Source organism: Microplitis mediator, chromosome 5, assembly GCF_029852145.1.
Source record: "Microplitis mediator isolate UGA2020A chromosome 5, iyMicMedi2.1, whole genome shotgun sequence".
NCBI classification, from domain to species: Eukaryota; Metazoa; Arthropoda; class Insecta; order Hymenoptera; family Braconidae; genus Microplitis; species Microplitis mediator.
Window position 1 is genome coordinate 4,101,734 of NC_079973.1, and position 17,605 is coordinate 4,119,338.

Sequence of the window (17,605 nt, forward strand, 5' to 3'; positions counted from 1 at the left end):
GCTGGTGATCAGCCAGATGGTCAGCAAGATCACCAGCAAGACCATCAGCAAGACCACCACCAAGACCACCAGCAAGACCACCAGCAAGACCACCAGCAAGACCACCAGCAAGACCACACCACCAGCGAGACCATCAGCAAGACCACCAGCAAGACCATCAGCAAGACCACCACCAAGACCCTCAGCAAGACCATCAGCAAGATCACCAGCAAAATTCTAAGAAAGATCACCAGCAAGATCGTTAGCGAGATAGTCAGATAGCTAATCGCCGAGAAAGATCACTTGGATGATGTTTAACAAGACAATCCGCGAGATCTTTACAAATATGTTTTGTATGACGTACAATGAGCGCTTAGCAAAGTCTTGAGCGAGACAGAGCAAGCGGAATAAAAGATTCTAAAATAATGTGTATCTATATATTTGTCTATTTGAAATTGCTTCTATTCTGGTAAAACATAATTCAATTAGTTTTCAAATTTCTTTTTTTAATCTGGGTTGCTCATCATATAATTAAAAATCTGTAATTTTTGTTTTGTCGAATTTCCAAAAGCTTTATTTTTAATAAAAGCATTATTTTCCATTAATAATTCTTTCTATAAAAAGAGAAAAGATAAAACAAAATATACGAATATATTCTATGTTGTAATTGTGTGTTTTGTTTCTCTTTTGTGACAAATCGAACTTTTTAAATTAAATAAATAGTGTATAACTTGAAGTTTACTGTTGCGGCGTTGCCAAACTTTTTTATTATTCTTTTTAATTTTTTTTAAATCTCAAAGCATGTCTTTGATTGGTCAATTTAGATTTTAAATAACTCAAAAACTATTGAGAATTTTGAAAAATGGCTAAGGAACTTTATGCTCAGAATCGTCTCCTCTATTCAAATTTTCCCGCTGTGAAGGTAATTCTGAATCACCCTGTATATATATATATATTTATCAAGAAATTTTGAGTGAGAGTAATTACTCGTAGTACTTCGTATTATATATATTTCAATGGAAGGTTATAATGTAAGGTTTGAAACTTGTGTATATATTTTTCTATTTATCAATCAGTCAAAGAGAATTTCATCATGTTATTGAACTTGGATTTGTTTTGTTTAAAATTTAACTTGATTATTAAAAAATTTAATTGCATAATGACATTATCAGTAATGGCTTTATCAAATTTTTATTGTTAATAAAACTATAAATATATAGTGATATATATATATAATTTAATACAGTATCGTTATTGAGTTTAGTTTCAATTAAATACGTGGGTCAATGATTTATTTTTATGAAATTAACGAAATATTATTTAATTAAAAATATAATGATTATAAATTTCGGACAATTAGCAATTCTTTAAATTTTTGAATAAATAAATATATAAAATTTGAGTAGATAATTGCAGAATCAGCGCGCATTTTTTTTTAATTTCAATATTTTAATTAATTTATTTAAAATTTATAAATTATCTTATGTCTGATACATTCACATAAAAATATATGATCCTATTAGCAGACAATTCATAATTTCCGAAATTTTTTTCAACAATTTAATTAAAAAAAAAATATTCACATGTAGAAAATTCAAAAAACCATAGGCGCAATTTTTTGAAATATTTTAAAAAATTTATCCTTTTTACAAAAATCAAAAAATTATTAGATGTCGGCTAATTTCAGTATTAAAATGAATTATTTTTTTAGGAGAGACCTCAAATGAGTCCAATGGATTCAGAATTTACTGGCGGAGGAGGAGGTGGTGGTAGTAGTGGAGGCGGGGGAGATTTTCGTACACCGGTTTCCGAATCAAACACGTGGGATAATCAGTCATCAGATCCAGCTCTATCAGAGTTATTAGATCAAGTGATTGAATTCGTACCAGACGAAGCAATAGTAGACCCGACGACAGCAGCTAATTTATTAGCTCCTGTTGAGCAGCCACCAAATAATCCAATGAATGAAAAAATGGCTATTAACGCTATACAAGAATCATTGATGCTCTGCGAATCTGCTGTTAATCCCACGTCTTCCACAATAACAATGCCTTCAACTCCACCAGCTTATTCTTCCGCAGTAAGTTATTTTTTTTAATTCTTTAAATAAAATTTATTTAAACAGCAATTATAAATATAAACATTTATTACAGTTGGGTAGTGGAACATCCGTTACAACAGCTCATAATTATCAACCCCCGCCTATGTACCAGCAGCAACAGCAAACGAGAGCGAGGTTTACTGGCCAGGCTGGAGTACGACAACCAGCAACGCAATTTACTCCCCAACAGCAGCAGCAACAGCAACTGCAGTTGCAACACCGACATAAGTTGATACAACAGCACCAGCATCAGCAACGTCAAGAGCAACAACGACACGAACAGCAACTGAAAAATCGTTTGTTACAACAGCAACAGCAGCAGCAAGTTGTTATACCCTCAAATGCTACGGCACCTGATCAAATACCAGGCATTCAAAACATTGATAATCTGTTGAATAATGCTGTTGCTCCAAATGTTTCGCTACAGGTATGTATATATATGATAATATGACAAATATAAGTCAGTTTACATAATAATTTTTATTGAATTGTTATCATTATTTTCTATTTATAGCGAACTGGTGTATCCGATTCACAAATGTCGCCAGGCTATGGAGGCTCCGTCCAATTATCTAATACACATAGAATTTCACATTCTTATTCTCATCAATCAACAATAAATCAACAGTAACTATTTGTTTATTTATTTAAAAATATTTTATCTTTTTTTTTAAATATTTCAATAATTTTTTCAATTTTTTCTAGTGCGGTAAATAACAATTTCAATAGTGGTCAACCGATTTCAGCAGCATCTCGGTTATCTCCACATTCTCCGGCTACAATGATGACGTTTTCTCATCATCAGTCTCTATCCCCGCGCATATCGCAGGTAATTTATAGTATATTGTGTGACAAGGGATGAAACAGCGATTTCAGACCAAGGTGAAGTTGGCTGACATCAATTAATTAATTAATGTAACGGGACCGGAGTCCACCTCCGTTTGACGGGAGGCTAAGATTTCAGACATGCCATTATACACATTTGCCCTCATCCATCACCTAGTGATATCTTATCTACGAGTTTTTCCGGACGCCACAATATTTCGAGACAGATTACGGCGGGGTATGTCCCACTCGAGACTGGCTGACATCACCTGCAGTGACATCGTCTTTCATCCTGAGTTACACACTAGAGTTTTCATGATTACCTGCATTGGAACAAAATTTCCGTGTCAGCAGCCAGTCAGAAACAAGTTAATTTAAGACCAACTCTCTGATAGCCAAGTTGGTCGCAAAAGTTGGGACTTCCAAAGTCCACGGACACTTTCTGAGAAAGTTGGTGGCAAAAGTTGGCAATCCATAAGTTGACGGAAAGTTGCCTTAAATTTTCTCAGAAACCTGCTTTCGAATTGCGGCTCTTCCCTGGCGTAAACTTTCTCAGAAAGTTGGCGGTAACTTGTAGCCAAAAGTTGCAAAAGCTAGAGTTGTTGTTAAGTTGGTCGCAAACTAATGAATACCAACTTTTTGACGAGAAACTCGTGCTATCAGGGCTATTACGCGTAAGCGTAAATAATAAAAGCGTCTGCTGATATCAATTTCCAGCATTGGACTGAAATTGGCTTCTTTCGATTGACTCCAGAGACCTGAAACTTCGAGTTTCGATGCTGGTATCATGAAAAATATTTTAATCAACAATTAGATTTTCATTATTTACTACAACAGAGTTTAAAAATTACTGATTAATCTTTTATATTTAAAAATTAATTATGAATTACCACTGGTAGTTTTTTTAAATCAGTAGTTACATATATATTTTGATAGCTTTACTATAAAAAAAATTCTTAATAATTTCTAAGTATAATTAAAATTAAAAAAATGTGTAAATTAATTAATAACGTTAACGATTCAATGAGTACCGGATAATGGTATTTAATTAAAAATAAAATAATTTAAAGTCTTATAAACATTTATACGAACAAAATAAAATACTGAATTATATTTTTTTGTAATTAATAATAACGACAATGATTCATTGTGATGCAGGGCAATTACGGTAATAATCAAAGAATGTTCAATGTAAATTCCGTAAGACCACAACAACAGCAGCAACAACAGCAGCCGAATGCAACACAACAGCAGCTTCAGCAGCAACGATCCATGCCATCGCCTGGCACCGCAGTTCCGGCGCGGCAATCTCCATTTCCTGCCGAAGCATTTCCTCCTCCCGCATCTCCAACCGCTAGCCAATTCCCGCCAGTTCCAAATCCCGGTAATACAAATCCTACCGCCCAATACCGACTTCAGCGAGCATCATCAACACCCACCACTACAACACAATTACCAGGTGATTTATTAACTCATTATATTTTTTTTTCAATAAATACTTCATCTAAAATTCAATAAAATAACTTTTTATCTTAACTTTTTTTTTTAATTATCAAAAGTAGTCTAACATTTTTTTTTCTCTATAAATAATTAACTTCTGTGCGCGTATTTTTTAAAAATTTGAAATTTGTTTCGTGATTTTTTTTTCTTTTTTTTTTAAATTTAATTCAAAAATAGTGTTAGAGTATTCGCGTATTATTAGACTTCGAATTATTTCAAAAATGTGTTAATAAAAAAAAAAATTAATAATCGTAGGTAAGTACATTTACTAATTATTTAATAAAACGTTTAATTAAAAAATTTTTCTTGAAAAAAAAATAATCATTTGTAATTTTAATTATTAGTAAAAATATAATCAAACAAAAGCACAATTTTATATGATACTTAAGTTAGCCGACGTCCAATAATTTTTGGATTTTTTTTTAAACAAATTATTAAAAAAAAAATATTTGAAAAAATTACACTAATAGTTTATTAAATTTTCTACATGTCCATATTTTTATTTTTATTTTTTTTTTTAAATTAAATCGTTGAAAAAAAAGTTCGAAAATTTTTAACGGTCTGCTAATTTCAGGATCATAATTTTATTACAAAATAATAATTACTTACATTTAATTAATTGAAATAAATTTATGTGAGTACCCAGAGAATGTATGTGCTTCCAAAACCCTAGATAATAAAAAAAAAGTATCGAGGTAGATAACGTAACTGTTGCAGGTGGAGTAGTATCACCTCGGCACTACGGTAGTGTAAATAAAGATCAGCAGAGTTTAATGTCACCTGGTCATCAGCGTGCTGGTTGTCCTCCCCCACCAACGCTGACGCATAATCACCAGCACAGTATGACGAATAACCAACAGCAGCATTATACAAACCAACAACAACAGCAGCAGCAACAACAACAACAGCAACAGCAACAACAGCAACAGCAACATAACGCCATGTTATATCGCAACACCGGCAATAGTATTGTTAATAACCCGGATGTACAGAATAATCAGTTCTGTTACGATCAGGGTACGGTACCTGGGTATCCAACGAGACCTGAGGACACCAGGTCAATGTCTTCTAGTAATCCGGCCGGTCATCAAATGGGTGGTAAGTCATATGACCTGTCAATGTCATGTGACAATCACGACGACTGTCCATCTGTACAGAAAATAATTAATATTTATAATTATTAAATACACCCCCGTTATTTTGAGTATGGGTTCACACTGGTACCAGTGCACGGGATCCAGTACATCGAGCATAAGCACACACAGCCAATTATATTATTTATTTTCTTTATTTATTTATCCAACTATCAATATCAATTTCACTTATACTTTTACTGTCAATAATATAATTAAAAAAAAATTTCTTATCATTTAATTATTGATTTTATTGTCAATTAAAATTTTTATGTCATTTATTATTTTACGAGCGCAATGAATTTTTGTTTAAATTGATAAATCGATTATTAATTATTTTTGTTAGTAGGGTCAAAGAACTGGAGAAAAATATATATTACGTTTTTTTTTTTTTTATTTATTTACTGGTACTGTGAAATGATAATTCAATTTAATGAACGGGATTAGAATAAAAGTTTTAAGCAGTGAAATAATATTGATAAACGGATTGTGTAAATAACTTTAATATATAATTGCATATTTCATTAATTATCAAAGATCATTTACATTGTTTTTTGTTTCACGGTAAATAATGCATGGTGCTTCAAATTGTATATTTTTGTTAACTTATTTACTTGTTTATTCATTCATTCATTTATTTATTTATATATATAATTATTTGTTTTCGTTGTTTTCATTCCATACCACACGTATATATAAATAAGTATATATATTAGGGGTTTGCGAATTGAACCGAATAATTCAAATTTTTGAATTATTCGATTAAAACTGAGAAAATTCTGATCAGCTTTCAAATTTTTATTTAATGGAGAACTTAGTTTTTTAAAGTAACCAAAAATTTGTAGATTTATGTCTAAGCTCTACCTAATTAGCACAGAGACAAGTCAAGATTTTTTCTATAAATAAGACGTGCAGATGTTGGTCTAAAAGTCAAAGGAAATTTGTGTTCTTTTTTCCATCCTAAAGAAATTTCAGTTAAAAAATCCTTTAGATGATTCTTTGTAATTTATTTTTTGTCGTCACTTGTGTCAAGTCTTGAGCAGATATTTTTTTTGTGACATAAATTTCTAATTGTTGTCAACATTTTGATGCCTCACCAATAAGTCAAAAACCAGCCTCAAAATTTCTATCTTATAGATGTCATAAAGCCAAGTTTACTACTTAGGTATTTACGTCTGACAAAAATTTGAATTATTTAAAAAAATATCATAATTTCAAGTGGTTCAAAAAACAGTTTTTGAATCACTCGTAAATTTACAAATTAGTTAAAGCTCTACAAACCCAAGTAGCACAGAGTCAACTTTAAGATGTCTTAAAGATGTCTTTTAAAAGGATAAGATGAATTTTTTTTCGTCTCAAAGTCACCTTTTTTGGTATAAATACGACATGCAAATGTTGGTTTCGGAGACAGAGACTAGTTGTGTTGTTTTTCCTGTCTTATTTCAATTAGGAAGTCATTTAGATGACTTATTTTACCACTATTTGTAATTTACTTTTTGTCGTCACTTTTGTTAAATCTTTTAAGTTGACATTTTTTCGGTGGCATAAATTTCTGATCGTTTTGTCAACATATTGGTGCCTTATCGATATCTCAAAAAGTTGCCTAAAAACTGATATCTTATAGATGTCTCAAAGGCAAGTGTGCTACTTATTTATACCAAAAAAGGTGACTTTGGGACAAAAAAAAATTTGTCTTATCCTTTTAAAAGACATCTTTAAGTCATTTTAAAGTTGTCTTTGTGCTACTTGGGTATGAATAATCCGTAAGTTCAAACAATTCGCACACCCCTAATATATATAAATGTATATTTATATATTACTTGTATCACACACCTTGTGCTCAATGAATGCTCATCCTTGTCATCTACTAATCTGCTATTATCACCGAATACATTGATCCTTGTGAATAACGATGTACAATCATCTGTCTGCTGCACACTTAAAATTATAAATTTAATCAACGATTATTAAATTCAATTTCAAGTGATATTTAATAAATTTGTTGTAAAGATTTTAAATAATAATTTTATCATTTGTATATAAATTAAAAATAATATTTTTATTTTATAGTCACATACAAATAGTGACTTTTGCTGTTATATTATTTTAAATATATACTTAATAACTGTTTTTTATTCATTAATTATTAGAGTAATGGACATAAGTATTTAATCCTTACTCTTCACATTTAATTTTTTTAAATAAATATTTGAATTTTACAATCATTTAGATTTTCTTAATTACTAGAAAAATTCAAATTTAAATAATCGAGTGATTTGTAAGGATTAATTAATAATAATAATAATAAAAAATATTATTATAATTATGATAAATTTCTTCAAAGCTTTACTCTGTGCACTGATATCTCGCAATCTTTTTAATCTTCACTTATTGCTTATGTTCATGCCTCTAAATAATTACAATTGTTCAATATCAATATTAATAAGAGGAGATTATCACTTGATATTTGTTGTTGTTTACATTGTAATCCTACTAAATTAATTAATTAATTAATTGCACTTTAGATAAATTACATACCATCTAGTGCCCCGCACATGCACAAATAAAATTAGACATATCCTTCTTTTTAAAATTTATCATTTAGTCTGCAAAAAAAAAATTTACTTCCTTCAAGTAAATTTTCTCCTCTTATCCCTTGTAAAAATAAATAAATACTGTAATTATTTTTGATATTAAATATTAGTTTAGGCTAAATCACATTAAATGTAATTATTTATTTAAAATATACATTTATTAATTGTGCTATTTGTCGTCATCATCACCTCTGTGTATCACCAACACGAAAAAAAAAATTAATAATCATTTTATGTATGTAAAAAATATAAAAATGTCAAGTGGTGGTTTTACATTCAAGTGATTTGCAAATATCAGATTTAAAAAAAAAAAAAAAATCTACAAATTGTTATTCGTGGCATGGGGAATTGCTTTTCTCATCTAATGACGTCACTGGAATGGCATTAAAATATATACAAATATATATAAAAAAAAAATCTATATGATTTATTGAAAGAAAAAAAATCGGCCTTAGCTTTGTACGTCACCAACGCAAACTAACTTTTTTTTCTATGGGGTAAAAGTACCATTTGTGGCCACTGCTCCATTTTTGGACATTTGATACTTAATGTTAATTAGTGAAAAAGTGTAAGATAAAATTTCTATTTTAATAGTGGGATAAAAGTATCTTTGAACACGATCCTGAAGTTAGCAGACAATCAAAAATTTTTTGATTTTTTTTGAACAATTAAATTTGAAGAAAAAAAAAAACTAAAAATATGCACATGTAGCAAATTTAAAAGATTACAAGTGCAATTTTTTTAAATATTTTTTTTTCATAATTTATCGTTTTTTAAAAAATCCAAAAATTATTAGACGTCGGCTAATGTCAGTATCATTCTTTGAACACAATTTAGAAATTAATTATGACTGCGTTTTTTACAAATTATTTTATTCAAATTTCTCAAGTGTCCAAAATTGGCCCTAAAGTGACTAAAAGCGGTACTCTACCCTAAATCTTTTTTTTTTTTTTTGTATGAAAAATTCGGGGGATTCTACGGTTCCGCGCTGCCGCGAAATGACCGCGAATTTTTGTAGAAGACAAAATAATTTTTTTAAAAATAAAATTTTTTGATGTCTCGCCTAGTTTTCGAAAAAAATAATTTTTTTAAATAAATGAAAAATTTCATACACTTTATCTTATATTTTTTAAGCTATTTAAAAAAAAGTCATTTTTTTCGAGTCCTACAAGAATTCGCGGTCATTTGGCGGCCTCACGGAAACCGCAGACTTCCCAAAATTCGTTAAATCATAAAAAAATATGATACTGAAGTTAGCAGACGTCTAATAAATTTTGAATTTTTTTTCAGACGATAAACTGTAAGAAAAAAATATTTCAAAAAATTACACCAATAGTTTTTTAAATTTTCTATATGTGTATAATTTTATTTTTTGTCTTTTGTAATTAATTTGTTGAAAAAAAAATCCAAAAATTACTAATTCGCTGCTAACTTCAGGATTATAAAAAATACCATTACCTCATTTCCTATTGTATTTTATTCCCTTTTCAAATGTTCAAATTTTTTTTTTTTTTTTTTTTTAACTCTAATTATTTTGTATTTAATAATTATCTTCATTGTATATAATATAGATAAAAAAACTGTATTATTAATTGTTATTAAATAAATTTTGTTTTTGTTTATTAATTAGGTAACACCGCTGGTCTCGGTAGCACAAGGTCGGAATTTGTGAGACAAGAATTAAGAGCGGTAGTGGGCGCAAGAACACAACAGAGAGTACCAAACAACATTCAAAGTAATGTTATTGAACACAGTAATGTAATGGAACATGCTCATAATAATGTAATAGGACAAGTATCGCAGGATGATCTCGACGTACTAGGATTATCTGCTTACGAAACATCAACATGTGGTGAGTTTTATTAACTTGTTAATTCAAAATAACATTTATTATTTATTATATATAACTCCTTTTTTTTATTTCATTTTATTTATCCAATAAAATACGACAGATATTACTAATTATAAGTTAATAAATTAGCTTTAATAAGCACTAAAATGCTAATTTTATAATAAACTAAAATAGTATTCAAAATTTCGCACAATTGACATTTTATTTATTAATTTATATTTTTATACAGATGCACACTCACTGCAATTAAATTATTATTATTTTTTTTTTTAAATTAAAGACACGTTATAAAAACACTTTTTTTTTACTTTCGTTTTTAATTTAAATAACACATCATCGTTAATTATTATGCTGTGAAAAAGTATTACACATTAATTACTAAAAAAAATAATAAATCACGTATTTTTTATTAACAATTGACATAAAATTATAGTGATAAATTAATATATTTCCGTTTACACAGACATTAAACACACAAATTTAAATTTATTTAATGTATTTACAATAGGGGTGTGCGAACCGGGTTCAAATCGATTCGAATTTTGAATTGAAAAGTTTGAAACTTTTTGAATTCGAATAAAGAAAATTTTACTCAGCTTTCAAATATTAAATTTTTATGGAAAAGTAACTAAAAATTATTTTTTTGTAAATTTGTGTCTAAGCTCTAAGGTAAAAGCCCCCATACCCGCTCACTTTTAATTGGAGTGAGATTAAATCACTCAATATAAATTAATAAATAAAATGAAAAACCATTTTTTTTTATAGTTATTTTTTGAAGTTTCGAGTATTAGAATAAAATTTAAGTTTGAAGAATAATGTTGATAATTAATTATTATTAATTTTTTAAATAAGATCCTTGAGTGTATCCATAGTCGCTCACTAAAAGTTGTGATGTACCATTACTCGACCAACACATGGCCCTATAGTCGCTTAAAGACAATATCAATTAAACTATGATAAGTTTATTGATTTGGACAAATAATTTATAAATTATACTACTTTATTCTTTCATAATATAAAATTTCATGAATTTTAAAAATGTATTTAATAAGATATAGTTATAACAATTCGAAAAAAATTTGACGTAGCCTAAATTTAATCTAACGAATGAGCGTTAAAGTAAAAAATGCCCGGCTCTGCGCGATTTTGAAGACAGTCATTTAATTTAAATTTATAATCTATTATAAAATAATTTGATACATCATATTTTAATATATTTAGATTCACAAATAATTATTTATCAATAATAATATTTTTAGTTGTAATTTTTTTTTATAAAAATTATAAAAAAATGCCTTAATCAGTTAAAGTGAGCGACTAATGGTACTGATTGAGTATAGGGGCTTTTACCTCACATACTTCTGACAAAAATTTGAATTCGAAAAATTACCGATGATTTGAAAATTAATGAGTAATTTAAAAATTACTAATAATTCGAATTATTCGAAATTTCAAATCATCCGATTCAAAATTCGAATTGAATAGTTCGATTCGATTCGATACAAATAATTCGTAAGTTTGAATTATTCGCACACCCCTAATTTATAACATGTTATTGATTAGTAATGTGTACAAGTAATAGTTAATATGTATATATATAGATATATGTCAATGAAGAAAATGTTTAAAAAAAAAGTTGAATGAAATTAAATTGAATTGAAAATTATAAATAAATCATGTTAAGATTGTGGTAACATGTATTGTTACAATGTCCTGAATAGGTGAGGCTGTGGTTAACGATGGCCCTGCTAAGAACTGGGCCACTGGAAATACCGGAAATACGCCCTTCTCCTCCAGGGTAAGATCCCTCCGACAATTATTTTACGTACATCATTTTTTTAAAAATAATTTAACCTTTTTTTTTAATTTTTTTTTTTTTATTTGATTTTGTATGCTCTGTCTTCCCTCTACGCTTCGCTTAATACAAAACTTATCGTGCACATTTAATTATTTTAACTAGTTTCTTATTTTAAATAATAATTAAACAATCATATTTATAATTATAATTATATATTTTTATTATTAGAAATAAATATTAAATGATTTATTTAAACATTGACCTATTGCTTATGCATGAACATTTTTTAAAATATAATTGAATGAATCGTAGATTAGATATAATAATATATAGTACCTCTGACAGGATTTCTTCTAATAATTTTAATTACAAAGAATTTTTATCTTATTATTAATTGATAATAATGATAACAATTATTTAGTATATTTATATTAAAAAGTCTCACGGTTGTGGGTTAGTTTTATATTATTGAATATTTATAAGTATGTTAAGTTCTGGCATTCTGAGCGATGTGTTAGTTTAAAATTTTTTATTAGTAATGCTTTTTCACAGTGCAATTTTAATTAAATATATATATATATATTTTTTTATTTAAGCATATTTATTAAGGGTGGACGAATTATGAATCGAATTTTCGAATAATTCGTTAACTTTTCAGTTCATTCGAAACTTTTTGAATTATTCGTCAATTTTCGAGTCATCCGAAAGTTTTTGAATCCCGAGTAGCACAGAGACAACTTTAAGATCTTTTAAAAAGACAAAATACATTTTTTTTGTCTCAAAGCCAAGTTTTTTTTAAAATAAATAAAACAGACAGTTGTCGGTCCTGAGAGTAATAAGAAATTTATGTTTTTTTTTCCTGTCTTAGAAACGTCATTTAAATTTAAAAATCATTTAGATGACTTCTACCATTATTTATAATTTACTTTTTGTCGTCACTTGTGTCAAGTTTTTTAACCGGCCTAAAAACTACTATCTTATAAATGTCGCAATGCCAAGTTTGCTACTTGGGATGATATGTTACTGTTCAAATCACTCGATTCGAATAGAGAAAATTCTGACCAGCTTTCAAATATTCAATTTTTATTTAATAAAGAACTCAATTTTTAAGAGCATTCTCAGACAGTGCCTCCACTTTTTAAAAATATGCAATGACTTTCAACTATCATAACCGTATTAAAATTTTATTAATTAATTAAAAAAAAATTAAAATCTTGATTGAAAAAAGGACAACGTAGTCGTAATTTCGTTGAGATATAGAATTTTTAAAAAATTACTTACATTTGTTATCAATTAGGAGTCAAATGAAATTTTTTGAATAAATTTCAGTCTACAAATTTTAAAAATTCAAATTATAAAATTTACATGGAGATTTTACTGACATTTATTTTCCAAATTTCGTTTAAATCCTAATTGATATCAAGTGAAAATAATTTTTTTTTAAATTTATATGTCGACGAAACTACGACTACGTTGTCCTTTTTTCAATTAATGCTTTAATTTTTTTTTTAATTAATTAATAAAAATTTAATACGCTTATGACAGTAGAAAGTCATTGAAAATTTTTAAAAAGTGGGGGCACTGTCTGAGAATGGCCTTAAAGTAGCCTCGGAAAAAAATTCAAATTATTCGAAAGTTCGATACGAATAATTCCTAAGTTCGAACTATTCACACACCCCTAATATTTATCTTTCATTTTGTTATTTTATAAATTACGATATAAATAATAAGGCGTGCTATGGTTGAATTTCAAAAAATTATAAATATTTTGTAAACTTAAAAAAAAAATTTTATTTTTAAATTAATTGTATGAATTGCATTGAATACTGGCTTTAGAAAAAATTTCATTATAATTATTATGATTTTCGCATTAATTATTTACCGTTGCTCTACAAAAAAAAAAAATTCAAATTTACTAAAATTTATTTGAAAGTTAAATTTTCGTTTTTCAAAATTACGTTCTATATTTCCATACTAGAACGTGATTTAAAATTTAAAAAAATGAATTGATTAAAACTTTTATTGTAAACTTGATCTAAAAAAATTTGATTCAATTAATACAATAAATATCTAATTAAAAAATCCAAATATATATACACATATATAAAAAAATGATACATGTATTTATTTATTTTGATTACAGACTACTATTGAAGAAGTCCGAGTTGATCCAAAGTCGTCACTACTCCAGAAATTATTATCTGAGTGACTGCTACGTAACAAAATATATGTAATATATATTAAAATAAGAGTAATATAATATACGCCAATCACTCCTGCGTCTGTACACATTCTTTATGTAAAGATATATTATTATTATTATTATTATGATATTGTATTATATGTAAAACATTGTAACTCTTGAAAACAAAAAAAACAACAGTATGAAAACGCGTTTTTACCAAATGCTCTATCAATCGGTACTTTGCCTCGAGTTCTATCATACCTATAATTCAATAGTCATCGCTAATAAATAAATAAATATATACATATATATATTTACTCTTGACTCTAAACGGCGACAATTAATAATTATTTATAATTAAATGTTATTTGTTTTGTTTAAATATATTTTTATAAATATCGTTTTCGTCTCGTAATTAAAAAATAAAATATATCTTTTTAATAAAAAAAATAATTAATAAAATTTTATTTACTCTTAACTATTTCGACTAAAATAATTTAAAAAATTATTTATTACTTTAATAATTACTGTTAATAATTAATTTTAATAACAATATTAATAATAATAATTAATAGTAATTAAAAAATAGCTCAATGATAAATAAATACCGATTGATATGGCGTTTAGTTTATTTATAAATGAAAATAAAACTACGTAGGTACCTCACCGGTATGAACTATACCACTGGCTGTTAAAAAAATAATAAATAATAATAAAATAAAATTATTTATAAGTTTTATTAATTATTATTAATTATATTAGTGAGACCATTTTATTATTGTATACAACTACAAACAAACTAAGAAAATTTAATTTTAAAATTTATTGTATACAAGAATAAAAAAATCGCGTTTTTTTTTTTTCTTAATTTAACATCTACTTATTCTATTATTATTATTATTAATATATTTGTGATTATAAGAATCTGCAACCAAAATGTGACAAAGAATTCTTGTTGTTGTTAATAATGATTATTATTATTATTATTATTAATATTATAACTATTTTATTATTTTATTACTATTGACATCATTATTATCAATATTTCTTGTTGCAATTATTATATAATTAATCTAATTACTATCAGTTTATTATTAATTATTAATTAATTATAATTACATTTATTATTAATTATTATTATTATGATTGAGTATATTATATTATTACCATTATATAGATATTAATAGTATTGAGTACAGTGTCTACGCGTATTTTAAATCCAATTTTAAGGGTACCTTCAAATATTTAAAAAAAAAAACAAAAAAAAAAATTAAATACAAATAATTGCATTAAAATAAACGTACGTATGTTATCACATATGTATTAATGTGTGCACTCAATGTAATATATACAAAAATATATAAATATATATATGTATATGCATGTGTGCGTGTGCGCGCGTGTGTGGGTACGAAAGAACACAATTATAATATAATATATTAAATAAATAAACGATCATCTATTTTGCATAGTCTCAAATTTCTCTTTAAAATCTCTTATGGCACTGAATTATTGCTAATTAAGGGGTCACTTGTTAATATTAATTAATGAATTAATTAAATAATAAAACAAAACAAAATTAAGTAAATTTATTTAATTAAAATACATAAGAAGAACAAATATAAATTTCATCGTACATACGATATATATTTATGTAATTTATATAAATATATATGTATCTAAAATTTAAATTTAAATAAAAATATATATATATATATTATTATATAAAAAATAAAAATGAAAAATAAAGTCTGTATGCGCGTACAAATATGCATGCATATTTTAAAAAAAATTAATTTAATAAAGAAATCTCACGCAAGTGTCCTATTTTTCCATAGAGTCGACATTTGTCATTAAAAAAATACTACGTCGCGAGATTAAACATTAACAGTAAAAAACAAAAATAATAATAATGATAAATTACTAGGAGAGATTAAAGAAAAATAAAATGAATGAATGAATGAACAATAATTGAAATTATATTGGATTTTATTTATCATTAACTATTGTGGCAATTTTATAATCATATATTATATATATTATGTATAATAATTACTATTGTAGACAGCCTATTGATTCTTGTTATCGTTATCTTTTTTTAATTATAACAATATGAGGTTTTATTAAATGATAATTATACGGTTGTCTTTTAAAAAAAAGTTTTATGAAAAAAAAAAAAAGAAACGAAATTTTGTTGTATTTTTAAATTTCAAAATTATAAAAATTGAAATGTATTTTAAATATTTAAAAAAAAGAAGACAAGAAATCTTTGAAATAAAAATATTGTTCTGTTGTAAAAAATACATGGATTGGAATTTAAAAAGATAAATAAAATAAAATATTATTATTGTCTACAAAATCAAATTTGGAACAAAAAATAAAATATGATGAGGTAGAGAGTGATAGGAAAATTTAAGAGTAAGAATGTAAGGGAGAGAAAGATAAAGAGAAGTAACTAATAATTACTCTTTGGAAATACACATAAGTGAGATACTCTAATTATATTTATATATATAAATATATATGCGCGGACATACGTGTACATTTTTATTTGTTTCAATAGTTGTATGTCTGTAAAAGAAAAATATAAAATACGAAGGAGTACATACATGTGTGTCCCGTATATCGTGGATACGTACGTGCGTGTGATCTGTGTGTATAAAGTGAATTTAAAATACGTCATATAGATAAATCATATGTGCTTTCTAATGATGAATAATTATTTCTAACTGCGGCAGTCGAGCCGTATGAATAATTTTATAAATATAAACGTAATACTTATATAATGTTGACTTAATTATTATTAATTAACCTGTTTATCCTTTAATTGAATTTACCTTTAATTAGTGAGATAATTTTTTTTATTTGAGATTAAAATCCAGTCTTAATACTTGAGTAATTCATGTTTTTATGACTCAATTATTTGGTATTTCTAATTAAATTTATCATCGAATAATAATAATGGTCATAGTAATTTACTGATATTTCATTGATTTTTTTTTATTGCCCTTAATTATACTGAGTAATTAAATTTTTAATGAATAGTTCAAAAATTCAAGTAATTAAATCATGCAGTGATATCATTAATTAATTATTAAAAAATCTTTATTGCTTTTTTACGATTCCTGATTAAGATCCATTGATTGATTTTTGAAAATAAAATACGTAATAAAGTTGATAGTTACCAAGTCATCGTAATTAAGTGAGTAGATTTCAGTGCAATTAATGAAATAACAAAATTACACTTGACCTAATTTTACAGTAATTTTTTTTTATAATTATTATGGAAGGTAAGTGTTGGATTTTCTGTACAAAATTTAATCCCGATGAAAAAAAATTTTATACAATTGTATAAAATTATATATGCATTATATATGAATTATATATAAATTGGATAGAAAAAATAACCCGATCCAATTGTATACAATTCTATATAATTACAATTATATAGAATTGTATACGATTTCTACATAGATTGTATACAATTGGATCGGGCCATTTTTTCTATCCAATTTATATATAATTTTATATAATTGTACAAAATATTTTTTCATCGGGATCTTTATTCTAATATCGTCCCCTTTCTGGGTAAATCTCGTAACTGCAAAATTATATTTTTTTCAGAAATCAGTCAAAAC

General features: G+C 26.3%; 1 protein-coding gene across 7 annotated transcripts in view; it reads left to right on the forward strand.

Moving 5' to 3' along the window:
- Nucleotides 1-16,722, forward strand: part of LOC130668994 (nuclear receptor coactivator 2) — a 56,776-nt gene extending 40,054 nt beyond the window's left edge. For 5 of the 7 annotated variants that reach the window (XM_057471620.1, XM_057471624.1, XM_057471621.1 and 2 more), the window contains 9 exons: nucleotides 1,691-2,059; nucleotides 2,133-2,507; nucleotides 2,595-2,707; nucleotides 2,786-2,909; nucleotides 4,064-4,364; nucleotides 5,123-5,503; nucleotides 9,763-9,984; nucleotides 11,706-11,782; nucleotides 13,926-16,722. In XM_057471620.1, the coding sequence (XP_057327603.1) occupies nucleotides 1,691-2,059; nucleotides 2,133-2,507; nucleotides 2,595-2,707; nucleotides 2,786-2,909; nucleotides 4,064-4,364; nucleotides 5,123-5,503; nucleotides 9,763-9,984; nucleotides 11,706-11,782; nucleotides 13,926-13,991 (2,028 nt within the window). In that variant the 3' untranslated portion in view covers nucleotides 13,992-16,722. The remainder of the gene's footprint in view (nucleotides 1-1,690; nucleotides 2,060-2,132; nucleotides 2,508-2,594; nucleotides 2,708-2,785; nucleotides 2,910-4,063; nucleotides 4,365-5,122; nucleotides 5,504-9,762; nucleotides 9,985-11,705; nucleotides 11,783-13,925) is intronic. The other 2 variants (XM_057471622.1, XM_057471623.1) reach the window with 2 other exon arrangements.
- Nucleotides 16,723-17,605: the final 883 nt, after the last annotated feature.